This window comes from Emys orbicularis, chromosome 10 (assembly GCF_028017835.1).
Source record: "Emys orbicularis isolate rEmyOrb1 chromosome 10, rEmyOrb1.hap1, whole genome shotgun sequence".
Taxonomy (NCBI): Eukaryota; Metazoa; Chordata; order Testudines; family Emydidae; genus Emys; species Emys orbicularis.
This window is the reverse complement of record NC_088692.1, coordinates 88,886,060-88,912,636: the sequence shown is the minus strand read 5'-3', so window position 1 is coordinate 88,912,636 and position 26,577 is coordinate 88,886,060. Positions and strand designations below refer to the sequence as shown.

The window sequence follows — 26,577 nt, the reverse complement described above, 5'->3', positions numbered from 1 at the left end:
CTGCAGCCCATAACGTCCACGTGTTCTCCACTTTTAACACTGAACCCTTCACTCAAATCTGTGACCATTCTGGCAGCATCACTTGTGCCACTAGAGTTCAGGGTCTGTGACTCTTTATTGGAAACCACATTTTTCCATGGTTTAGAACCTGTGTGTATAGATTCAGTTTGGAGAGGCACTGTGCGGACAGCTATGGACATGGGTGAGGAGGTTTAAAAAAAAGCAAGCCCCCAAAAGACCTAATTGAATGTAAATGCAAGTTATCTGGATCAGTTTAAGATGCTGACACATCCTGACTTCTCAGTGGCAAAACCACTGAGTGAACCTCTGAGTGACACCATCTGCAATACTGATCTCAGCCACAAATTCTGCCCTCTCTTCTTGGGGTGTCCCTGAGAAATCCCAGCATGGCAATTTGGGTAGCTGAGGGTCAGAAGTGACCAGTACGACACCTCCGCTCAGCAGTCTGTACTGAGCAAGCCCAGGCCCCGGTCCTGCACCCAGTGAAGTCAATGGGACTCTGCACTGGCCCAGAGGGCTGTGCTAGCACACCTGTTTGCAGGATCAGGGTCACAGCAGCAATGTACCATATGCATTGAGTTGATATTGAACTGAAACCTGTGGCCAGAACAGATGTTCACTGGTAGGAGTGAGCGAGTTAATTAACAACGTCACTATTACCTGTGCAATATTCTTACTGCTCTGAAAAATCATCATAAAGGGTCGTTTTATCCTGGACAGATGAGGTCTGAAGAAAAGGAATCACACACCCAATGACTATGCATCTCCTGGCATTCACTGTGGCATGAGGACATGCTCCTCTGTTTACCCCTAGACATTTTGCTTGAATATAAAGTAGCTGTTGCCTTTGTGTTTCAATCATCTTTGCTGTCTAGATAAAAGGGCTCCTGTTACTTGGGACTCCTGCCGTGGGATCTGTTTCCTAGTTTGCTTCCAAGGCTGTAATACAACTAGATGCACTGCATAGCTCTTTTCCAATTTCCTGCCTAAGTGTCTGGAGAAATTCTTATCTGATGATAGAGGGTTAATGTGGCTGAGCTGACTCTCTGCATTGCTCCTGGGCTCTGAAGGGTCGGGCAGAGACCCAGCAAGGAGCTTTACCGAGGCATTTGCTGGCTCTTCTCTCAATGGCACCGTGTCTATAGTCCAAAATCTGCTCCTGCTCTTATCTTCTAGGAACGGTGGTCTGAGAGTGTGACAGCCAGATACTAGTTCCGAAAGTCAACAAGAAATGGTGGGGTTTTCATATGAAGGTAATGCTCATAGCTGAAGGGAAGTTCCCATCCAGCAAAGCAATTGGAAAAGATGAACATCTCTGCACACCCACAGACAGGGATTTTTTGGGCGGGGGGCAGGAATGGATTTTGTGACTGGAAACTGAAAATGCTTCCAGCATTTGCAAACTGAAATTTTCCATTTACCCATGGACAGCTGCACTGTGGGTGTTTTTCTACCACCCTCTCCAAAAATTTAGCTCAATCTAGGGGTGAAAGGCGATTCATTTTTCATGCTGCTGCAGTTCCAAGCATTCTTACAGCAGACACTGCTAGTCACATGAGATTACACACAACCTGTATGTTTTGCCCAACAGTAATACAACTATAAGTGGACAATGTGCTAAGCCACACAGCTCCTGAACTAGACTTTGACTTGAAAGCGTTTTGAAACAGGTTGGGTAATGACCCATGAACAACCTCCCATGTGTCTCTACTAGCTTTTCTAGTGCTTCTTTGGAAGAGATGCTGCACACAATACCGTAACTGAGTGGAAATCTGGGGATCCTGTCCCAGTGATGGGTGAACCTCACAAGGCGTTAGTGACTTAGTGCAGTTTGGAGAGGGAGCTGAACATTCAGATACTCATTGGAAGCTCTGGACACTTTGGAGGTTTGTTTTCCCTACTTCACTTCCCATAAGTCTCCAACTGGCTCCAGTTGTGAGATGGGTTTGTGCTGGCATGGAGCAGTTCATTGGCCCAGCAATTCCTGAGGGTAGCATCAGTTCCCACAGAATTTGAGCTTTCATTTAAAAATAAATTTAAGGTCTAGCCCTTATGGTCATGATGAAAACGTTCTGAGTGTGATCTGATGCAGAGCTGTTAGACCAACGTAGTGCTTTATGGACGACATTTTATCACCAGAAGCATTTACACTGTGCCCACCATTGCAATATGCAGCCTCTCAACATCACAGAGGGTTGTGGGGAGAAACGAAGGGTATTCTTGTGAAGGCAAGGGATTGAGACTCAAAAAATCTTGGTTGAGCTCCTAGCTCTGCCACACACTTCCTGTTTGACTTTGGACCAGTCACTTAATTTCTCTGCACCTCAGGTCCCCACCTGTAAAATGGGGTAATAAATCGTTACTGCCTTGGCGGGGCGCTGTGAGGATAACTCTGTGTGTGGTTCTCCAATATGTCAGTTCTGTGGGCCATGTAAGGACACAGATAGATACTATCATCTTTGCCCACAGCTGCATGGGGATTTAAAATTAGAAGCTGTCTTAAAAATAACTTCTATGCAATCATTAATTAATTTATACCATGGAGACCGAATAGGATTCTGGCTTTAATTAGTTCTGACTTTCTTTAATTAGAGATCATTAAAAGTGAGATGTTTGTTTATTTTTGATCTCTTTGCCGCCTCTTTTAAAAATCAGAATTATGATGTTTTTAACCTTTAAACTCTGCTGAATTTATTTGCATTTTTATGGCCAACATAAACATAGTCACTTAAAGAGAACTAAATGATTTTGCTGATATCATGGGAGCTTATTTTACAGAAACATTCTCTATGTTCTTCTAACACAGACACAGAAATGTTGCAGCCTTTATGACTCCTGTTCCATAAAAGCTCCTTAAAGTCAAAAAGGAGAATACAAGTTTATGTTCATGCCTTTTACCTGTGGATTTACACAGCTCTCACTTCCTGCCACGTGAAGGTTTTGTTACTCATCATAGTTTGGCAGGAAATGTTTGTGTTTCCCATTGATGTTTCCTGCCCTGAGCTATATTGAACATTCATATCATTTTTAACCAAGAACTTTAGGGTTTGTTTTTTTAAATAGACATTTGTGTGTTGAACATGTACCCCAATGGTTATTCTGGTAAATCCATGGCTATATAGTTCAGTATTTATATGGCCCTCACCATAGTAGTTTCTGGCTAAGTCTAGGATATCCACTTTCTCTTTGTTCAAATAACAAAAACATTTCCTTACTACTATTACTAATGGAATTTAACTGAACATTCCTTAAGTGTTAAAGTGCCTTATAGAACTACAGACTCTGTACAGACAGGGATCACCTATCACTAAAATGCAGCCACCTGTGAGGTGGAACATGCCAGTGATTATAACCCTGCCAGCAACACTACATGACAGTTAAGGGACAGGAAGTAAAGAATAATTCTTTATGTGATTGTGTTTAATTGAAGCAACATGGGACTTTGAGAAAGCAGAATGGAGGAGTTATCCCTATGGAGTCTGGACAGAAAACCTCTGCTATTGGAAAGGAGATAATTAATTACAAGAAATCATCAGGGCCATTGGTTTTTCATATGAAAGATCTGATTCAAATCCCATTAGTCAACAGAAAGACTCCCATTAACTTCAATGGGTTTAGGATCAGGACCTCAGAGGAAGACTGCCAGCTAATTATATCACAAACACCACTTAAAATCATAGAAGATTAGGGTTGGAAGAGACTGCTGCGAACTTGCTGAGGGTGCAACCCATCCCATCATCCAGATCATTAATGTTTAACAAAACCTGCCCAAGGACCGACCTCTGGCGCACTCCGCTTGATACTGGCTGCCAACTAGACATCGAGCCATTGATCACTAGCCGTTGAGCCCAACAATCTAGCCAGCTTTCTATCCACCTTCTAGTCCATTCATCCAGCCCATACTTTTTTAACTTGCTGGCAAGAATACTGTGGGAGACCATATCAAAAGCTTTGCTAAAATCAAGGTATATCACGTATATAGATCTCCGTATTTTCTTTTTCTTTGGACTCCTCCAATCCAAAACAGTATTAATCAGGTCCAAAGGTACTTATCTAATGAGATTAAGCCTGAGGTAGCATACCGGCCCTGACTTAATGACAAAACTAACCTTAAAAGTCTGACGCTACTCTAGTAGCACTTCTCTAGTCTACATTGCAGCTACGTTGTAAACATGAATTTGAACTTACAATTACATGCAGCAGTAGTGAAACATCCATTAGAGTTTCTAAATATATAGAAGTTAATTTTCTAATACAAAAGTTATTGCATCCAACATGAAATAACTTTACTTTGGACCTCATCATGATGGATAAAGATAAATTAATCACTGGAAGGTCTGGAGGTTGCCTAGGGAGCAGGGATCATGACCTGATTACATTCAATATGGGCAAGGAGAAGACAGTCCCAACTAGTCATATATATACTTGGTGCTTCAAAGGGGCTAATTTCCCAAAGGTGAAGAAAATTATAAGTGAAATTGACTGGGAGGTAAAACGTAGACAGAAAGATGTGAATGAACATTGGCAGTTCTTTAAGAAGAGTTTATTAGATGGCCAAAAAGCAGTGAGTACATAATCAAGAAAAAGGGCACCTTTGGCTAAAAGCCTATCCTGATTCAGTGGTGAAGTGAAGATAGCAATTAACAATAAAAAAGCAATATATAACAATTCATAATAATTGAAAAAAAAGGGGAAGAGATAGGAATCAATATAAATTTAGAAGTTTATTAAGTCTAGAAAATTGATAAGAGTAGCAAAAGACACCAGGAAAAAATCCAAGGCTAGCAGGATTAAGGACAATAAGAAGGAGGTTTTTAAAGTATATTAGGAACAAAAGAAATCCTAGCAATGTTATAGACCAATTACTAGATAGAGATGATAAAATTATTAATAATGATGCAGAAAAGGCAGAATTGTTCAATAAATATTTCTGTTCTGTTATTGGAAGAAAGCAGGATTATGTGCCTGTATCACATGAAGATAATGAAATACTTTCCAGTCCATTAGTAACTAAGGAGGATGTTAAACTATATCTAGTAAGGATAAAGATTTTTAAATGCAACAGGCCTGTATAACTTGCACCTCAGTCCTAAAAGAGCTGGCGGAGGTGATCTCTGGCCCTCTGATGTTCATTTTTCATAAATCTTAGAATATCAGGAAATTCCAGAAAATTGGAAGAGTGCTAAAGTTGTGCCAATATTCACAAAGGGCAAGCAGGATGACCTGGGAACGATAGGCTGGTTACCCTGACATCAATCAGTGGTAAAGATGATATAGGATTCAATTAATAAAGAATTAAAGGCTAGGAATATAATTAATGCCAGTCGACATGGTTTTATGGAAAATAGGTCTTATCAAAAAACCTGATTTCATTCTTTGATGAGATTACAAGTTTGGTTGCTAAAGGTCACGGAGCAGAAGTAATATATTGAGACATTTGTAAGGCATTTGAACAAGTACCACACAACATCCAGATTTTAAAAAATTAGCACTATACAATATCAATAAAGAACTGGCTAAGAACAAGAACTGGCTAACTGAGAGATCTCAAAGTAGAAGTCAGTGGGGATCATTGCTGCATGGGGGTCTTTCTAGTGGGGTTCCACAGGGATTGATACTAGGCCCGATGCTCATCAAAGGTTTCATCACTGCTAACATTTGCAGTGACACAAAAATTAGCAGAGAGGTAATTAAGGACGACAGGCTAGTCACACAGAATGATCTAGATCGCTTGGTCAGCGGGGCCCGTTCAAACAAAATGTGTTTTAATACAGCTAATTGCAGTGTTATCCATCTAAGAACAAGGAATGCAGGCCTGGCCTACAGAAGGGGGGGCTGTTTCCTGGAAAGCAGCGACTCTGACAAGGATTTAGGGGTCAGAGTGGACAAGCAGCTCAACATGGGCTCCCAGTGTGATGCAGTGACAGAAAGGGATAATGCGATCCTCGGATGTCTAAGCAGGAGAGTAGTGAGTAGCAGTCGAGGGGTGACTATCTCTGCATGGGGCATTGGAGAGAGACTACAATACTGCATATGGTTCTGGTGTCCATATTTTTAAAAGGATGTTGAAAAATTGGAGGGGCTGCAGGAAAGAGCCATAAAAGTGATTGGAAGGCTGGAGAAAATGGCAGACAGTGAGAGACTTAAAGAGCTCAATCTGTTTAGCTTATCAAAAAGAAGACTGAGAGGAAATACGATTGCAGGGTATAAGTACCTTCACAGGGAGAAACTTACTGGGAACTAAAGAGTCTTTAATGTAGTTGAGAAAGGCATAAAAAGAATGGTGGTGAGCAGGGCCGGCGCAACCCATTAGGCGACCTAGGCAGTCGCCTAGGGTGCTAACGTTTGGGGGGCGGTGACTGCGGCGGCCGGATCTTCGGCCGCCCCGGTCGTCATCGGTATTTCGGGGGCGGGACCTTCCGCCGCCTCTGTGAGGGGCAGCATTTCGGGGGCGGGACCTTCCACCGCCTCTGTTGGGGGAAGCATTTCGGGGGCGGGACCTTCCACCACATAGGGCGGCAAAAAAGCTGGCGGCACTCCTGGAGGTGGATTCTCCATCTCTTGATATCTTCAGATCAAGACTGGATGCCTTTCTGGAAGGATATGCTTTAGCCAGACAGCAGCTATTTGTGTCAATACAGGGGCAACGGGGTGAAATTTAAGTCTTTGATAAACAGCAGGTCAGACTAGATGATCTAATGGTCTCTTGTAGCCTTAACTCTATGACTATGAGTTAAGGCTGCAAGTAACTCTGATCTCAGCAAATTAAATGAGTGGTTCACATTGCTTTGATTGCTTTCTCTGGATTGCATGTAAGCAACTCCACCAATTACTGAAAATGTAAAAATGGGCAAGGTTATGTCTCGGGTTGTCTAGTTTCACCAGGGATTTTCTTTGCTGAAGAGATGATAAATACGGGTCTAGTGGAGGTTGAGTCTCTTTGAGTCTTTTGTTTGCTATTTCTAACTGGTTTTGGTTTTTGTTTGTTTTGCAGTCCCTTCTGCAACCCCAGAGATAGCAGCAGCCTGTGAGCAGTCATTTAGACTGCAGTGTAGCCTCCCGTTATACCACATAGGCCGAAGCACCCCTTCAGCTGAACTTCTCAACTCTAGGCACAAGTAGCAGCTATCACTACTACAGCTTGCACTGGATCTAGCTTTTAATACATTCTTTGTTAAACAAAACTCTGAAGGGTTTAATGTTTCTTTCTGGGCAGACAAAAAGCTCTTTTCCAGACACATTAAAGTGATAAGGATGACTAATATTTAACATGCTATTATCAGTGACATCTAATCCTCTCATTATGTTGCTTTTGCTTTTCAGCAATGTTAACCCTTGCAGCCCCAGAGAGATTTCCAGCAGACAGGAGATTGTCTGGTACCATGGCACATGTATATGTTTCTCTGACAGAAGGTGAAAGGAGCAAGAAATAACCAAAATGCCTGTTACATAAAAGAGCATTATGCCTGCAGCCAAGGTAAGTAAATAAAGCCAGTAAATAGTCTGCATTGTTCAGGTTAGAGACAGAAATGTCTGGGGCTAGTCCAACATCTCCAGGGATCAGTGCAGGATTGTGCTTGACAGGACATTTTCTAGTGCTTAGTCCAGGTTTGTTTTAGCCATTTCAAGTGATGGGACATCATCACTAAATTGAGTGGCTGTTTCACAATCTAACAGATCTTCCTGTCAGCAAGTTTTCTTTTGATATTCAGTTCCAACTTCCCACTCTTAACTACATCCTCTGACTTCTAGTTCTATCTCCTTGTGCCACACTAAACAATTCCCCTCCATCCTTGGGGCTACTTTCAAACCAGTTTTACCCTGGTGAAACACTAGTGCCTCCAGTGGAGTTACTCCAGATTTGCATTGCTGAGAGGACAATCTGCCTGTTGCTGTTTGCACTCATCAGAGATTTGTAGGTGGTTTTCACGTTCCCACTTTAGTTGTTGCTTAGCCAAGATATCTCTGTTTAGCTCTTGTGCAAAGCGCTCCTTCCAGCCTCCTAATAATGTTTAATGATCTTTGAACTCCCTCCAATTTCTCTACATCTATTTACCCAGAACCGAATGCAATAGTCCACGTGCTGTCTCCCAGATTATCCTAGAGAGAAGTGATCACTATCCTGCTTTATGCCATTGATACCTGTATGCTGTAGCCACTATCCCATTGGTCTCTTTTCTCGCCGTACTGCATTGTAAACCTGTAGCTAATTTACGGCCCACGATCACACTTAGATCTCTTTCTGCATTACTGCTGTTCAGATTTCTGGCTCCCACTGATATTTCTTCAGATAGTCAGCTTGGTAATAGCCAATGAATCTATCATACTGTTATTTCCTGCCTTTCTTTCTATTCACTTTATTACATCTCTGTCCTCGCTTCTATTTGTATCACCTCCTGATTTAGTAACTTCCATGAATTTCATTAACACTCTGCTAGTCCCTAGAGCAGTAAGGTTTTCTGTTTATCATTACCTTTGTATGTGGCACATCAGCCGTTTGAAATCCATGTGACAGTGCTCCTTTCCGAGCCAAATTGATTTAACGTTGCAAATAAGATTTCATGAGACATCGGATCAAATGCTTTCCTTGGTTTGCCTATATAACATCTAATGCATTCCCTTCATTTACGAACTTTGAATTTTTATCAGAAAAGCAATTAAATTTGTCTGGTCTGATTAGGTCTTGATAAGCTCATGCTGCTCACTGCTAGTGTTTCTATAATCCTCTAATAAACACACACACAGTCTCTTAATAGTCTGATGAGGAGTTAAAATGAGTTGTAGTTGACAAGATAATTTCTTTCCTTTTCCTGAACATCAAAACCACATTTGTTTTTTTTCCAATCACCTAGTACATCCCAAGTGTTTAAAAATAATTATTTTTTATTACTCATATTGCTGTGGTGCCCAGAAGGCTCCAATCAGTATCAAGATGCTATTGTACAAGGTGCTGTACAAACACAGATCTAAGGGGTAGAATCTGATGCTGTTGCTTAGAGCAATGGCTTTCAACCTTCCCAGACCACTATACTCCTTTCAGGAGGCTGATTTGTCCTGCGTGCCCAAGTTTCACCTCACTTAAAAACTACTTGCTTACAAAATCAGACATAAAAATACAAAAGCGTCACAGCACACTCTTACTCAAAAATTGCTGACTTTCTCATTTTTACCATATAATTATAAAATAAATCAATTGGAATATAAATATTGTCCTTACATTTCAGAGTATAGTCTATAGAACAGTATAAACAAGTCATTGTCTGTATGAAAGTTTAGTTTGTACTGACTTCGGTAGTGCTTTTTATGTAGCCTGTTGTAAAACCAGGCAAATCTCTAGCTGAGTTGAGGTACCCCCTGGAAGAGCTCTGTGTACCCCCAGGGTATGTGTATCCCTGGTTGAGAACCACTGGTTTAGAGTGCATAGCACTTTATTCCACGAGTAATCCCACTAAGGCCTTGTTTACACCCAGCTGCTAGTTCGGCGGCTGGGAATCGAAGTTCCGGGTTCGATTTATCGCGTCTGGTCTGGACGCGATAAATCGATCCCGGAAGCGCTCACCGTCGACTGCGGTACTCCAGCTCGGCGAGAGGAGTACCGCGGAGTCGACGGGGAGCCTGCCTGCTGCGTGTGGACCGCGTCTGAACCGCGGTAAGTTCGAACTAAGGTATGTTGACTTCAGCTACGTTATTCACGTAGCTGAAGTTGCGTACCTTAGTTCGAAGTTGGGGGTTAGTGTAGACCAGGCCTTAGTGAACAGTGTTGCTTCACTGGGTCTGGCCCTAAGACGACAAGTGACAGGGAAAGAAAACACTAAAATATGCGCAATGTGTCTGCACGATTTTTATGTGCAAATATACTCAGCTGGTATAAAGCAATGCAGCTTCGTCGAAGCCACTAGCGCGACATTGATTCATCCCAGCTGAGGATCTGACCCATACATTTTTCCTGGTGTTGCCTGCAGCCCAGCCATCCCTTGTTGGCTGATTTCTTGCGGCTATGGCAGCCGAACTCTTGAGAAGGTTTTAAAGGAGGCGAGAGCCCTGCATGGTTCCATGCCCAAGGGGTGGTGTGGAAGAAGGCACACGGCAGTTGGGACCAGGGGCGGCTCTAGCTTTATTGCCGCCCCAAGCACGGCAGGCAGGAGGTCCATGGTCCCGCGGATTCGGTGGCATGCCTGCGGGAGGTCCACGGTCCCGCGGATTCGGTGGCATGCCTGCGGGAGGTCCACGGTCCCGCGGATTCGGTGGCATGCCTGCGGGAGGTCCGCCGGTCCCGCGGCTTCGGGGTACCCGCCACCGAATTGCCGCCAAATCCATGAGACCGGCGGACCTCCCGCAGGCATGCCGCCGAAGGCTGCCTGCCTGCCGCCCTCGCAGGGACCGGTAGGGCGCCCCCCATGGCTTGCTGCCCCAGGCTCGCGCTTGGAGCGCTGGTGCCTGGAGCCGCCGCTGGTTGGGACAATGGGCAGGTGGGTGTTTGAGGCCGGGACTGTTGGCAGTGTGGAGAGAAGAGAGGTCAGGTCACAAGACAGTAGTGAGAGGGAGAGCCGCGAAGGGCCTCAATGGTGATGAGGAAAGAAGCTGGAACTTGAAATGGCAGACATGGAGGGAGGGTTCATTGATTCAGAAATGTCTTCTCAGTCTATCCTGAGATTGTGCTCAAGAGTCATCCCACTTGTGCCAGTTACACCCACGACAGATCATGGTCGTCATTGTTCAGCAACAGCTGTAATTGTTCTTCTGACTTTTCCAGACTCCAGAGGCAGCTCAGAACATTACCAGGCCTCAGCTTATGTGGTAGAGTAACTCCATCTTCTGTCTAGTTTTTGAAAGTTGGAAACAAATGTGAAATTATTTGAGTTAAGCCAAAGCGCCCTGTTCTCCTCTGGCATCAAGTGATGTTTTGGCTGGAAGCGGAAGTGATGCAGAAGTTCCACTGAACTCACCAATACTTAAAGCTGCTGCGAAGTGAGCTAACCTTTCCTCAAGGACAGGAATGGAAATATTTAGATACATTTCACAAGATAGACGTTTTACTCTGTTCTTTTTACTGCAAAACTTTATGGTGAGCAACATTATGATTCAAATCTTTCTCCTTAAAGCAGTGTTTATCTCCAGGTTAAAAGACATGAGAAATCCTGATCTACAATTCAGGATAACAGAGAGAGACTTGAAAGACATGGAATGCAAGCACATGCATTTGGCATCTGATTTCCATCCTACATATGCCAGGCTTCCTCCAATAAAAAATCACCAACAGAGCAAGATGAGAGATTTTCTAGAAAAGAAAACTGCAAATGTTTCTCCTTCACCCTATATTAGGGTTAGGTTTTGTTAGCAAAGTTTTTTATTTGAAACATTTACCCCTATTCACATTGAGTAGCACCTTACTCTAAAAGTAGCCCCGTTGATTTCAGTAGCATTACTCATGCGGTACGCCACTGTTCAGAATAAGTAAGGGGATCACAATCAGAACCACTAGTCCTAAAAAGTGATCATTACTTTAGTGTACATTTGATGGTCCCCTTCCTATATGTGATATTCTTATGAGAGCCTTTTAGATCTTTTGAAATGTAATAAATAATGCACAACACCACAACGTCTTACTGAGATGCAGAGCACCCAAGTAAAAGAATGACATTCGCCTACTAGCACTACCAATCTTCTTGCAAATGTAGATGTGTGAATGTTGACATGATACATTTCTTTGGAAGTAGCCAGTTAGTATTTACAACTCTTCAGCTATGAGCTTCTAAGATACCACCATTCCCCTTTCGAATGGCGAAGTGCCTTTAATCTTTGAGAAGATCATCCATGCAGTCCCTGTGGACTGATGAGGTCATAACATGAGGCAGTACTGGGTAGAGGGAGGAGAAGAGGATGAGCCCCACTCCTGCTTGGCAATGTGCAGCCTCCGCAGCCCACACAGGTGAACAAATGAAGATTTCATAGCACACAAGTTATTTCTGAATTCTAGCAGCCCAAGGGAGGGGACCCCCTGCCAGCTCCAAACTTCTACTTATATTGGGGGTGGGAGAATTTTAGTTTAAAGCCTTAGAGGTGTGTGCAATTATATTATTTGAAGTTTTCATCTACTTTTTAAAAGTTACACTATAAACATTGAAAAACAATGTTTTTACCAACCTAGATGTGCTCTAACCCTGTAGCACCATTTTGGTGTGTGCAGGGCATAGGGGAGGAGACTGGTTCTTGGATCTGATGCAGATTGAATGAAGGTATAACTTTGATGTGCATTATAATGGCTATAAATAATCGAAGGAAATACATGAGATAAAGGCACTGAGAATTCAAGGAGTGATTTCTTGTATTGTAAATGTTCTGGACAGAATTATTTCTATGACTTGCTGACTACATAGTCTACTCCTCATGCTACCTGGCCACAAAACGCTTTGGATGGAATCAAAGTATAACTATAGGCACTGGATAATGATACTGTAAGCACAAAACTTTCCTGAAACTGAGATCTCTCCTTCTCTCTGTGGTTTGTGCCATTATTATTCCTCCTAGAGTGGCCATCATGCTTCTCTCTCAAGGGTTCTTCAAAATGCCCCTGGGAATTCACACTCCCCCGTACAGTACAAATATGCTTCCTCCCGAATTTAAATAGGTTCATAATTGCAATTATGGCCGCCCAGCTGCACGGTGATGAGGGGTAACTGCTTAGAGTGGCAGAGGAAAGGAATGTTAAATTTTCACGCAACATATCAGAAGATCAACTAGTCTTTTGTAAGCAGCTCTCAAGTGACTGGTTAGTGGAAAAACCCTGCAGCTTCAGGGCTGGCTTTCTGATTGTATGTGTTCCCAAATGTTGATTATCTGCACAGTCTGACTATCATAAAAGATACTCTTTGCAGCTGTCAGCTACATACTAGTAGTATGTTAGAGCAGAGTGTTAGAATAGGCTAACTTATGGAAATAAGTAAATTTCTGTCAGTCTGAAGTCTTAGACTCATTCTACCACCATAATTACTTAGTTGTATTGCAGAGCACTCCACTTTTCTCTAGGTTATTGTAGCACAATCTGATTTGGATTCAGCCCCCAAAATGCTCCTGAACCCACGAAGTCTGGGGGAAAAGAGCAACAAAAACCAGAGCTGATGACCAGGAGGGTTTATAGCCAGAGCCACTTGAGGGATAAAGGCTCCTCTCCCACTTTCCAGATGACTCTTGAGAGGCACTAAACAGTCCAGACTCTCAACGGCAGCAACTCCCCTCCTTGGATGTATAAACAGAGTGATATTGAGTAGGAGTAAGGAGATTATATTATCTCTGCATTTGGCACTGGAATCCCATGTCCAGTTCTGGTGTCCACAATTCAAGACGGCTGTTGATAAATTGGAGAGGGTTCAGGGAAGAGCCATGAGACTGATTGAAGAACTGGAAAACAGGCCTTCTAGTGAGAGACTCCAGGAGCTCAATCTGTTTAGCTTAATGAAGAGACAACTCAGGTGACTTGATCACTGTCTATAACTACCTACGTGGGGAACAAATGATTGATAATAGAGGGCTCTTCAATGTAGCTGACAAAGGTCTGACAAGATCCAATGGCTGGGAGCTGAAAATCGACAAATTCAGAATAGAAACAAGGTGCAAATTGTTAATAGTGAAGGTAATTCTCCATTGGATCAACTTACTACGGAGTCTGCATTATCGGACATTTTAAAATTAATACTGGACGCTTTTCTAACAGATCTGCTCTTGTTCAAACAGGCATTAATATAGGGCAGTCCTATGGCCAGTGTCATGCAGCAGGTCAGACTGGATGATAGCAGTGGTCCTTTCTGGCCTTAGAATCTATGAACCCTTCCTCCCGGCCTGCCACTTGCAGCCCCAGCAGCCAGTTTGGCTTCCTTCCACTGTAGCCAGCTGGGGGAGAGCTGCAGGTTTGGGGGAATTGCCTCCAAGCCAAACAACAATCCAAAAGCCAGCTGCTGTCACTGAAGTGGGCCTGCCACACCTCCATAACTGGCTCCTGGAGGCAGCCACTGGGCCGTGGCCTCCTCAGCTTCCTGTCTGCTTCCCCCACCCCTGCCACGGAGCAGGAAGTGAAGACAGGGGCCCAGGAAACTAACTAGGGTCTAAAATTAAACGATGCAAAAGGAGGTTTACAAACAAAACAGGCTGGGAGCCGCCTGGTCAGAAATACTCAGATACTGTCAGATTTAAAGGGGAGAGATACCGGCACTTTAGATAACCTAGCTACAAATCCAGCCGTTGGTTTTCCTCCCCTTCCTTAATCCAAGAAACTGTTTTAGTCCCACACAGTCCCAGCCACATTCCATCTCTGTTAAATGGAGGGTGGAGCTAAGCTGTATTGGTTCAGAGATTCAAAGAAAGCTGCCCATGTTATTCATCTGGGGCAAAAATAACTTGGGCAACTTTCTTTTCACCTTGCAGCTAGTGACTGCTGAAGCTGGTTTGGATAATTTTTGGATCAAGCAAAATAAGAGTGGGGGACATTATGATTTACAAGGCAGTAAAGATTATAACATGGTCATGTGTGATCAACCACTGCAAGCACAGCATGTGAGATTCCTCTGAGTCTGTCAGGGACGTAAGCAAACAGGGCTCACACCTCACTGTATCAGTGACGCAGCGATATTTAAACTGGCCTAAGTGGGGTCAGAGGGTTTGCAGCCACTTCTCTCCTCCCCTGCATAGTCCATCTCCTTTCACTCATGGTAACTGCATGTGCTCAATGTTAATAATAGATGTGCCTTATAGCAAGCTGGCTTTTGGGACTTTGCAAAGCTGCTGCAGAGCCGGCTGTCAGATGCTACCTGAGCACAACGAGCATCGTCCCTTCACATAGTCACAGCTTCAGCAGGTTTTGAAGGGCATGAGCGTCAAGGTATCTCTGACCAGAGTGCGTCACACAACACAATGCTACACTGCCTGCTGAGCTGCCCCCAGGGACACTTTGCAAGCTTCTTCTGGGTCCAGTCACTTAACTCCGTCATAGTCTGTTAGGAACCTAGCCATGGCCATGAAATTCCATGGCTCTGAACCACTGCTGCATGAGGGAGTGACGGCTGTTTACGAACGGTGGACGTTTCCTTGACTGAACCAAAATGAAAAGAAAATGTGCATCAAGAGTCTAAGGAAGAAATGACTTCTTTAGGGATATCTCACATCAACTTGTCTGTATTTGGACAGGCTGTTTTCACAAGTAGGTTAGGTGACTGCCCTGTTCTCCGAATCTGCAGCATGTATTCTTTATTTTGTGTGAGAAGCACAGTCTCAATACGTTACAGTTGTTTGTGCTACTGGATTGAAATAAAGTTCAGAGTCTGTGCAATGGATCACAGAAAAATAATTGCCTACTGCCTCCTATTTAACTCAGGGGCAGGTGGATTAACATGGTTGTATTGCTTTCAATTTTTGACCTAGTTTAAAATGGTGAGAGTTTAAGGATTTTTCTTGTATGCGTCTTGGGGAAGGATGGGTGGAGGTAGAATGGAAGGCAGAAGAGGGTTTAGGTTCTCATCTTGTATCAGTCACTCTGTGTAAACTCTACCAAACTGTCCCAGCACTCCTGCATTCAGAGTGATAAAATCCCAGTGTTTTGGGTTTTGCTGCATTTCAAAACACATGGCTATGAACTGGAACTGTTCAGCATTCACCCAGCTCTTAGAGGAGCCTCTGATCGTTCCTGGGCATTAACCTAACATTTCTGGCTCGAAGCTCCAAAAGGTGAGTTCAATCTATAATGCAGGTAACTCATCTGCAATCGGTTGGTTCTGGCATATTAACCCCCCATCTAAATGCCTGTATTTTAACCATGACCACTGAAACCTCATTAGCCAGCTTTGCACACCACCCAGTTTCCTAGTTGCATCCCTAATCAGTGTGATCTGGGTCTAAATTCCAGACTGCTTATTAACCCTTTCATGGTTTAAATTCAGTCTGGGTGAAGGGAGAATGTGATGGGCATGAAGGAGCAACGCCACCAGCCTGGCCCAAGGACCCTGTGCAGCCCATAGACTTGGTACAGCTGTTAACAGCTGTATCCCATGCATGGCTCTGATGATGGACAGAAATAATTGCCAGTTAAAGACTATTTTAAATGGTTTATCGTATCACTGACAATGGTTACCAGATCCACTGCTGGCTGGATGCGATGGGCTAGATTATGGCATTGACACTCCCACTGTCCTAGGAAAGGAGCATCGTGGCGATCCCCCGAAGCATGAGAATTTTCCCCACCTTGTGTGCATGAATTTGAACCATGAAAGGGTTAATAAGTGCTTCTTGTGCAGCCTTCACCCTGCAAGGATCATTGTGACCTGTCCTTTAATCAAGGAAACCCGTGTAGCAGGGGGCCATTTGTTAAAGGGCCCCTTACACCGCTATGGCCCTTTGGCACACATTTCTCACTCTATGCCTCTGGCTGAGGCTTTCCTAGACTTACAGAAATACAGTCATATTACCACGGGGAAGCTACTCATCCAAATATGTATCAGTGCAGAGATATTTTGAGCCTATTTATCACTGCTATTCAGCATGAGAATAAAGAGAGGAAAAGGAAGAGAACAATCATTGTATATTGCCGTATGATTTTCCATCCACAAGGACTATCAATTGCCTGAGGTTCCATATTGGCAACATGTCTCTCTCTGCTGTTTTCCTTTTTAATGACGTGAAACCTCTGAATACCCTGATTTGGACCTATGTGCATGTCAGCTGCTTGGCTTGCCTTGCCTTCCCCATGGTAGATATTCCTTGGTGCCATTATAAAACAACTCCAGTCAAGGACCCTGCAGACCTACACACCCATCGGCTAGGCTAATCAGGCGTAGAGAGCTGAAAAACACATGCTGTCCACACACTGTTTAAAAAACATGTGCCAGATCTATGGCCATTCAATTGCACAGCGAAAGGACTAAAACTTCGCCGAAAACTCTTTTTCTTAATAGGAGAAAACCTGCCTTGAGTCAAGGGTGGTGAAGCAGGCAAAAGGGATGTTCCAGCTGCCCCAGCTTGCGGAGGAGGTGCGAGCGATCTGCTGTTATCAATGCTCTGCATTGCATTATTTTAAAGGCAAGACTATCATCTCCTATTACGTTAGCAGCCTTCAGAAAGTTATGTTAATTTCACAGATGACAGCCCCTCCCCCCTGTAAATATACAAACTGGGCAAAACTCCTCCAGGCACAACCCTTTCCTGGCCAGTGCCGGGATCTGAAAGGAGACTAAACATTTCCCACGAACAATAAATGGTTCAAGTGTCACACTATGAGGAAGGGGACAGGGAAAGAGAATAACATATCAGGGGTTAATGAAGGTCCTAAACATACATTAAAGCCATGACTAAAAAGAATTCTAGCTGCTCCTTATAAACATAATAAAGGAATATAGCCTGGAAAGGCCCCAATTCTCAGCCCATCAACCTGCCAGAATAGCTGGGCTGGGTTCTGGGTAGCGCCGAAGGGCTGGGGGAAAGAAACAACCCCCTTCCCTTCCCTTCCCTGCCGTTCTGCAGCTCTGATGCTGCAGCAGCGTGCCCCCTGGGCAGGGTAGGAAGGTCTATGCAGCGTCTCATCCAATAGCACGGCCCCATGTGCATTGCTACATGGCAGCCGCTGCTCCACGGATGTCCATGCCACAGGGCTGCGTACGCCTCCCTCTTTATATCACTCCCTTCCCACGTAGCAGAACTGTGTTGGCTCCACTTTGCCAGGCAACGCTCTGCATAGCCATGGTGGAGACAGAGGGCAGGATTTCCCCCTCAAAGATTAGGTTTGCCCACTGTCGTTCAGCTTACCATCCACGATCTGCTCCCTCCAGTTAGTTACCCTGAGGGGTTCACGAGTGAAATGTGAGGCTGGGATAACACAAACAATGGGAGGCTTTAAGTTCTGTTAGAAACAATATTTACATTGACTGAACCCAGAAAACGCATCGTGTTCCGATGCGGTTTTCAGTCCTCTTCAGAGCACAGCTTAGTAAGGGGCAAAGAGACCATCAATCCAAGGAAGAGCATGCCATTTAAACAACATTTACCAAGAGTGTGTGAAATGATGCCGCACTGTATTTCCCTGTACTTATTATAGGAAATAGCTGTGGGCACTCAGATCCTGTGGGCAAATGTTGAGTTTTTATCTAGTTACTGGTCTGGTCAATGTAGCTGGCTGGTACAGTATGAGTTCTGGGATGTTTCCAATCTCTGCAGGAGATATGGTAATTGCATTATTGCACACATGTGCCGAGTCCTGCACTGTAAACCTGGAACTTACTTCACTCCTTCATAAAACTCAGTATTGAGGGGACTTCTCCTGTATGGCAGGACAATTATGTAACTCAATATGGCAAGTTCACTGCACAGATGTTTAGGAGGCCTGAGAACCTGCAATTTCATTCTGTCTTTTCAGACGACACACTGCGCATTGTGCATGATTCATATCTGAAGTGGCATAATAAATCTTCGCCATGCAATGCTTGACTCCTCACTGAGTGGGTGGAACTGCAGGCTGACAAATGTTTATAACATATGAACTAGTCGTGTTTATTTTACACACTAGCCAGCCCCAATGAGAGGATGAGGGAAGCGAATGAGATGGCTGGGTGGGGGCATGGATGTTCAGATCAAAAGCTTCAGTCTGTTTTTTTTCCCCCAAGTAAATTCAAATTTCTTTGCTACATTTGCTCAGAATTAAATTCTCCATCTCAGAAACAGAGAATAAGGGGCCTGATCCAAGACCCATTAAAGTCAACGAGGGGCTTTCAATTGGTGCTGTCCTAACTGCTCTTACTGACGTCCACGGTAAATCTCATTTTGACTTCAATCAAAGCAGAGTTAGTCCAATGCTGAGCGCTTTTGAAACCCCCATAGTACAATGTCTATCCTGCTATTTAATAAGGCTGAGATGAAAATGTGATAACCTCATGCAACATCTGCTCGGCAGCTAGCCAGACATTTTCAAGTCCAGGAAAACCATGTTTTCTTGTAAAGCTATTTCTAAATTCCGACGTGTGTTGGACATTACGTAAAGCACAACGGTGCATCACAAGAACAACCTTGCAAAGGGCTCAGTCCTTCCTGGCGCTCAGCCTGATCCAGCCATGCACTGAGGCATGTGAGCAGTGCCATTCATTAAAGTGCTTTGCTGACTTGGGCCAGAGTGTTCAGCACCTCGAAGGACTAACCCTCAAAAGCCTAATTCTCCTGTCTGCCAAACTGGAACATCTGGATGGGTTTTAAACCATCCCTATTGTCTCATCGAAATATCATTGGCTCTAAGGCTGAACAGCGGCACTGACATTATCTATGCTTCACTGGAAAGGCCAGATCTGCAGTTGGTGTAAATCAGCATAGCTCCAGTGAAGGCAAGGAAGCTACTGATTTATACAAGCTGAAGAGATGGCCCAGCTTCTGTGTATTGTGGCTGCTACAGTATCTTTACTTTCCCCAGGTGAGCCCACTGGTACAAGTCTGAGTACGGTTAAATTTGATCGACTGTCAACCTTTAGAGGATTAATAATTCTAAGTCGTGATGATAAACTATGTTTTATTGTAACTTTCCTAAATGGGCTCCACATTGTGTGTGATTCCAATTGGTTTAGCTGTGGCATCATTACAGGGTTACCAACAAGATTGCACTAGAATACAGAAGTGATTTAATGCAAATATTTATTCTGAATGCAATCCCCCACTTTAGAGTTTCTTAACTGAAAGCAAAGTTCAATTGTCTACAATTCCCTTAGATCATAACCAAACCTCAGCAGAGTTCATGAAATGCAGAATTTCTACACTGGAAAGCCTTGCACAAGCCCTTGTGCAGCTTGACTTGCTTAAAGAGAAAAATATGTAACGTTAATTTCACTGGAAAGAAGTATCCCTGAATTTTCTGTGCTAAGTTTTTGAAGCCATATGACCTTGCATTAGTTATTAAACACTTACTTGACTCGCTATTGTCACAGTCCTGGGGATTGCACTTCTGGGTGTTCTCTGGCCACTGTTCATGGTCACACAGGCTACTGTCTTCTTCAGCTTCACCAGTTTTTGTGTTCATGCACTTCACCTGTCGCCGCTGGATGCCACCACCACAGCTAGCTGTGCACTGCAGAAAGTTAATTAGATGGGATATAATCAATTGCATCCAGAATTAAGGTTTATTTTTTATATGTTGCTGCTGGATTTGAGACTTCACTTAAATATCTATACGCTACATCGCTATTCACATGTTTAAAGTGGCATCCGAGCAAAATTCCTACACTGTCTTTGTAGAACTTATTTCTCTTTTATCCCCTGCTCCAGTTAGTTCTGTTTCTATGGGATACAAAGGCATTTCTATTGTACATAACCCAAAGTTTATCTGGTGCTGCTGCGCGCATTAGCTTCCGCTAAGTGAACAGACCTCTATTAATTCTGCTGACTGAAGAGGTGGGAGGCTTCTTGTTTGGCTGAACACGAGGCACAGTTAGCAACACACGTCCATTAACCTTTATTGTCTTCATAGCTGGCCTGGCTCCTCCAGTTTTTATAAAGTATCTGGTCAAAACAGGACTTCTTTAGAAACAGAATTCCCCCGTGTGCCTTTTCTCAGCAGAGCTAGTCAATGAGAAACTCTTCATTGTGGTTTATTTTTGTCAATATTCTGTACAATTTATTGAAACTGAGTCACTCACAATACGTCTCCATTCAATTCTCAGATACATGGACATGGAATGGGACATCGGTCTGCACTGAAAACTTTTACCACCATAACTGTCAGTTAGGGGTGTGATTTTTTTGCCGACATCGTTATATTGGGAAACGCCCTAGTATAGACACAGTTATAGTGGTATAAGGTGATTTATACCAGCATCATTTATTTCATTTTGCCAAACCAAAATAAGCTAGACTGGAGGAAGCACTTTTATACATCTACACTAGGTTTTTTTTGCTGCTTTAACTATGCCAGGATAGTTAAAGTGGCAAAATGTTTAAGTGTAGACAAGACCTTATAAACTCTACTATAAATGGTGTGGGCTCGATTGCAGAAACCGGTGTTACAGCCCAGGTAGTATAGCAGGTGTTTGTTTATCTGAGATCACAGTTAAGTCCCTGGAAAACTGCTGTACAAAAATAATACACGTGATTAATTCCCAAGAGAAATTCAGCTGCAGGAGACATTTATTTCCCTTAAACATTTGCTCACCTCTCCCCACGATCCCACTACCCATTTGGTACATGGGTGAGTGTTGCAGGGTCTTGTGTTATTTGGCCTTAACATTTCATCACACCGTCCGAATTCTGGACACGTAACTAAACGCTCCTGCTCGCCGCTGCCGCATGACTCAGAGCACTAAGGAGAAACAAACAAACCATCATATTGGAATCAGTCTGGAGTAACAGAAAGGGAAAAACACCCCACTTACTTGTTTCTTACGGAATTACAGTGTGAAGTGGCCCGAAGAAAAATTTGCCTCCAGTGTTGAATGCCCATTTTTGTGATTATAACTATTGTCTGTGGGTGGTTTCAGTTGTGGAAGTGAGGCTATTAAATTGATTTGAAGTTTAACTCTTAGGCACACACCACTTTGTAAGCATACAGCAGATCTCAGCTCATATACATTCACTACTTCCTAGATCCAAATACTGAGAGGGTCAGATTCTGCCCACAAGCAAAGGTCACACAATACTCCCACTGACTTCTCATCAACGAGAGTCGCACAAGTCGAACTGAATGTGGAATGTGGCCTACAAGCTGTCTGGCACTACTGTGTACTTCTTAAATAATAGCCAGTATATGCTGCACTATGAGGCTAAGCAAAAGTAAAATGCCAGCGAAATGTATTTGCAGGGAAGGGAATGAAAAATAAGTGCTGATGTGAAACATCACATCACAAACCAGACAAAAAAATATATTTACTGGATATACAGATAAGAAAATGAATGGGGCATCTAGTGATAAATGGATCCAAGTTAGGAAGATATTTGACTGGGAGAGTGTAGAGTAAACAATAGATTTCAAGGCCTTCAGATTCCTTTATTTAGCTGACAGGCTACTTTTAAAGCTGAAGGCAAAAATGAACATGGAATAAAAGATAATGGGCTAATCCAATGCTGCAGTGTAAGCACGGGGGTTACGAAAGCAGGACTGTGCCAAGCTCAGACTGGCGGGGAAGGAGAAAATCAGTGAAGAAATAACATTTAATTAACCATTTAAACATTTTTCTGTGGAATCTTCCAACTGAAGATACCCTGGGATGCATCATTACGGGGCTTCACAAATACCAGAAGTCCCCTTGTAATCCCAGAATGCCTCATTCAGTGACATCTCCGGTAAACAAAGAAAAAACAGGAAAGGAAAACAGATAAGTTACAAGCTATTTTGGGGCTGAGTGCCTTCACCAGCCTGCTCAGGGGACCCTCTGGTGGGCACCGCAGACGGCTAGCTTCAACTGGATTCTCCTACGTCCAACTAACAGCAGGGTTTGGAACACAGCACCAGATTTATTAATCTCCTAGTTTGTGGGGCTATTGATCTGTCTGTGGAAACCTATGGGGGCAAGTGGAAGAGAACATAGAGCAGCAGTTGCCTACTGGAATTTCCATTAGAACATTCAACCCGTGTCTGAGATTAACCCAATTTTCATCATAGTTTGGCAGTTCATCATTTAATAAACTCTTGATAGTGTTGGGTTATTTGCAAACAGCTGTTAAAACATATTGAAAAGAACTTGGTCCATCTGTGCCTTCATGTATTCCTTACAGAGACACCTGCTGCATCAGGACCCTCTGAACTCTAGTGACGTTTGGACCAGGCCCATCTCCGATGATGTATTGCATGCACCTTCTCTCTCTCTCTAGAAATCCCCCTCACCTCTCTCCAGGACGAGGTATACCAGTCCAGACAAGGCTTGGTTTGGCAGGGAGTCTGCATTGGGGGCTTGTAGAAAACAGCTTGACAATGAAAGGGCCGCAGAAGCCTCTGTTCTCTGGTGTCAACGCAGTGCACGTCCCGAACCTTCAGTCCCCCTCCGCAGTTCTTGGAGCACTGGGTAAACAATACAATGAGTCATGCTGGTGGAGCGGAGGCAGTAACAGTGTCCAGACATGAATCTCTCTGGCAAAGTGGAGTTTACCCAGATATTAAAGAAATGAATTGTCAAGCTCTGTCTTTCATTAACTCTTTCAGTTTTTGCCTTTGGGTCTCTCCATGATTGTACCTGGCCCAAGCTGGAGAGGGTCCTAAGCATGACTACCACCACCAAGACTTTCCACTCTGAAAGGATTCTATTTGCATTTTCAGTGGCGACAGCTTTTTGAGGTCATGTCCCCACATCCACAGATCTCGAAAGTTAAGGCCTGTTAAAATCATCCATAGTAATCCTGCCATTCCAGGAGCGTTGCCTACCATTTATTCTCAGTGGGATTGTCCAGTCTAGTTTTAAAAGTCTCCCGCTATGAGGGATTCTTGTGAAACTTTCTGAGAGCCGAACACCTCCAAGGTATTCCCCAATATCCTCCCACAACTCCCCTTTATTTCGCTTCAGCCCAGGCCTCTTTCGACCACCCTAAGTGATTCCACTCCTACTTTCGCTGACTCCCTTCCAAGCAGAGCGATTATGTTCCCACCAGTTACTCTTTACACTCCCTGGGTTTCCTAGTTTGGGCTTCAGCCCCAACAGGAATGTTTACACGGCTATTCTTAGCTCCGCAGCCGTGTCTGAGTCAACTGACCCTGGCTCTGAGACTTGATGGGGTGGATTTTCCTTTGCAATGCAGCCATAGCCAGAGACACCAATAAAGGGCAAGGAGAAGGGAAGTATATTTATGTTTACCTTACTCCAGTTTCCAATACGCCACGAGGAACATGGTCTCAGGTAACACCTTCGAGCAGGGACAGGTTTATTTGCAGCAACACAATCTTCATCTTTGCCTGTGCTACAATGCACTGTCCTCCAGCTAGCTCCTAAGCCACAGGTTGTGGAGCACTGGAACACAGTCAGTAACAGAGCAAAAATTAACCCCTGCCTCCACCCACCCACAGAAACCAAAGTTCAGCAATCAGGGAGCAATGAGCTACACAGGCAGCAAAGCAAACAACTTGCCCTATGGTATTCGACAGGGATGAAACCACAAGAATGCAATAAAAATTAAATGGGATTCTTCAGAAATGTGTCTTAAAACCTGCAGGGCCCAATTCACCATTGGATTACTGCGGGCAGGGCCGGCTCCAGGCACCAGCCTGGCAAGCAGGTGCTTGGGGCGGCCGCTCCGGAGAGGGGGCGGCAGGTCCAGCTATTCGGCGGCAATTCGGCGGACGGTCCCTCACTCCCGCTCGGAGCGAAGGACCTCCCGCCGAATTGCCGCTGCAGATCGCAATCGCGATCACGGCTTTTTTTTTTTTTTTTTTTTGGCTGCTTGGGGCGGCCAAAACCCTGGAACCGGCCCTGACTGCGGGTCAGTGGCGTTACATCACTGTCAATGCAACAGTGAATCACAACCACAGAATGTAACAGAGACTGAAAGCCTTTCTATAGAACATTTAAACCATCCTAAAGAAGTTAATAGAGAACTTTATCCCTGCTAGCGAATTCTTTGTGTTAGTTTACAATTCCCCAGCCATATTCTCATTCTCTAGTCTAATCAATTCCTAGAGGACTTCAGGCTTCTTTGTGTTTTGGGAGGAAGAAGAGTAGGAAAGGAGTTCCTCTAGAATAACTTTAGTTGTGTGAGCTCTGGCTGGGAGACTGTGTCCTTTCTTCTCCACTCCAGCTTTGCCTTTTGAAATGCTTTACAGATTCATGCGTTTGACTGTTACTTGGCATTACCCACCATGAGTTTCTAACTGATTAAGAAGTAGCTACACCTACTGGGCCATGAAGCCACGGGGTAAATGGGTGCAGCTCCAGGGTCTTTAGTTGACCGGGGTGGATTTAGCCTGGTTAATTTTAGAGCTTCATTTAATTAGCATTGCTGGATTCGTTTGTTTAACTGCTCTCTGCAAAGAAACTCCTCCTCATTTCCTTTAAGGCCAAGCATTCGTCTCAAGTCTTTTTATGTGATACAAGTTCTGATAAACTTCTCTCTCCTATCAGTCCCCTTCCGAAGTGTAAAGCCTGCATCTTGTTCTCCTCTCTAGGCTCATCTCTAGCATCTTACTTTCCAGAGCACACATTATTCTCATGGTTAGGCAGCACTAAAGACTAATTACGAGGAGACTCTTGAGAAGTTTGCGTACAGAACTTAAGAATTTTGGGACAATCCTTAATATCAGTATAAGACAATCAAGCACACAAGATGTATAAAAAGGGCATTGAATGTGGGCATTATTCTAGCCCTGCATTAGGAACTGATGAGCCACATTCAGAATATGTGATTAAATTGTGCTCTCAGTTAAACCAGCGTAATTCTGTTTCATTGCTGTGACGTAGATGTCCCTGAGCAGCATATGACCCACTGCACATTGTGAACTCTGTAAAAGACATTCTCGATAGAGAAAGTGCAGCAGAGGGAAATTCAGATTATACTGGGGAAGCAGACAGGCACACTAACGTAGTCTCTCTTTGTGCTTTTTTGACTCTCATTTTATTACCATGCAATGAATTGCATCAGCCATTTGTCTGTCATTGTAAAGTCTATCCAAAGAATAGTCATAGGAAGCAATCACCATGCAATAAAGGGACACTAATAATTAGTGACAGTAGCTCAATAAGCAGACTCGGTGCTGTACGATTGTTCTGGTAGGCTGTAGTCTTGATGCGAATAGAATCCCTGTGGTTTTATCATGTTTTAAGGCTCTCTCAGACAAAGGTGTAACTGAGCTCTCTGGGGCAGGGTCTGCGTACTACGGTGTGTCTGTACAGAGCACAACAGGGCCCTGACCTGACAGGCCCCCAGGCACTCCAGTTATACAGATAGTGGAAGTGAGTTGGAAGCCCGTTTGTGGCCGGGAGCTGGCGCAATGCTAGTGCTATATATTTAGCCGCTGGGCGAAGTGAAGGGCTGGGCCTCATCACCGCTAGGGAACCGGGGGGACCCTTCCCCGTGCGGCTTAGTGCACAATGGGAGTGTGCAGGCTGCTCCATGCTTCACCACGTTAGGACTAAGTTAGGGTTAGGTCTCCAGTGGCTGAACAGCGTGTGGGAGGGACTATGGAGCCTTCTCCCTGCTCTCCCGCTTGCGAGGCCAACGTAAGGGCTGCTCTAACCACAGCCTTTGTGCTTGGGGGGCACAGGCTGCTTCAGTGGGAGGATAAGGCTGCAAAGGGGGTGGGTATAACTGCACCCCCCGTTGCACCAGCCAGCAGAGCCAGAGTGTGTGCAGGGGAGGCAGGCCGCGTCCCTGAGGAGCGTAACAATGTGTGTGCTCACCCATGCACTGGGAAGCTCTGGCCAGCTTCCTGCTCTTGGTCTCCACCCCCGCACAGGGCACCTCTGTGCCCCACCCCATACTGCTGACTAAGTGCCCCTAGCACCGCCTCGCACTTCATTCCTTCTGCTAACGCATGGAAATGGAGCTTGGCCAAGGAAAAGAATGGATCTGTGAGACAAGTACCTTTTCTGTAAGCCCAACAAGCGCGCCCTACACGACAAAGCCCTGCTA

General features: G+C 44.2%; 1 protein-coding gene across 1 annotated transcript in view; it reads right to left on the bottom strand.

Moving 5' to 3' along the window:
- ADAMTS7 (ADAM metallopeptidase with thrombospondin type 1 motif 7) overlaps positions 1–26,577 on the bottom strand; it is a 135,436-nt gene that overhangs the window by 21,760 nt on the left and 87,099 nt on the right. The window contains exons 20-23 of the mRNA XM_065412189.1: positions 23,811–23,963; positions 22,850–23,023; positions 21,182–21,328; positions 19,942–20,101 (exon numbers count right to left, since the gene is read on the bottom strand). Of these exons, the coding sequence (XP_065268261.1) occupies positions 19,942–20,101; positions 21,182–21,328; positions 22,850–23,023; positions 23,811–23,963 (634 nt within the window). The remainder of the gene's footprint in view (positions 1–19,941; positions 20,102–21,181; positions 21,329–22,849; positions 23,024–23,810; positions 23,964–26,577) is intronic.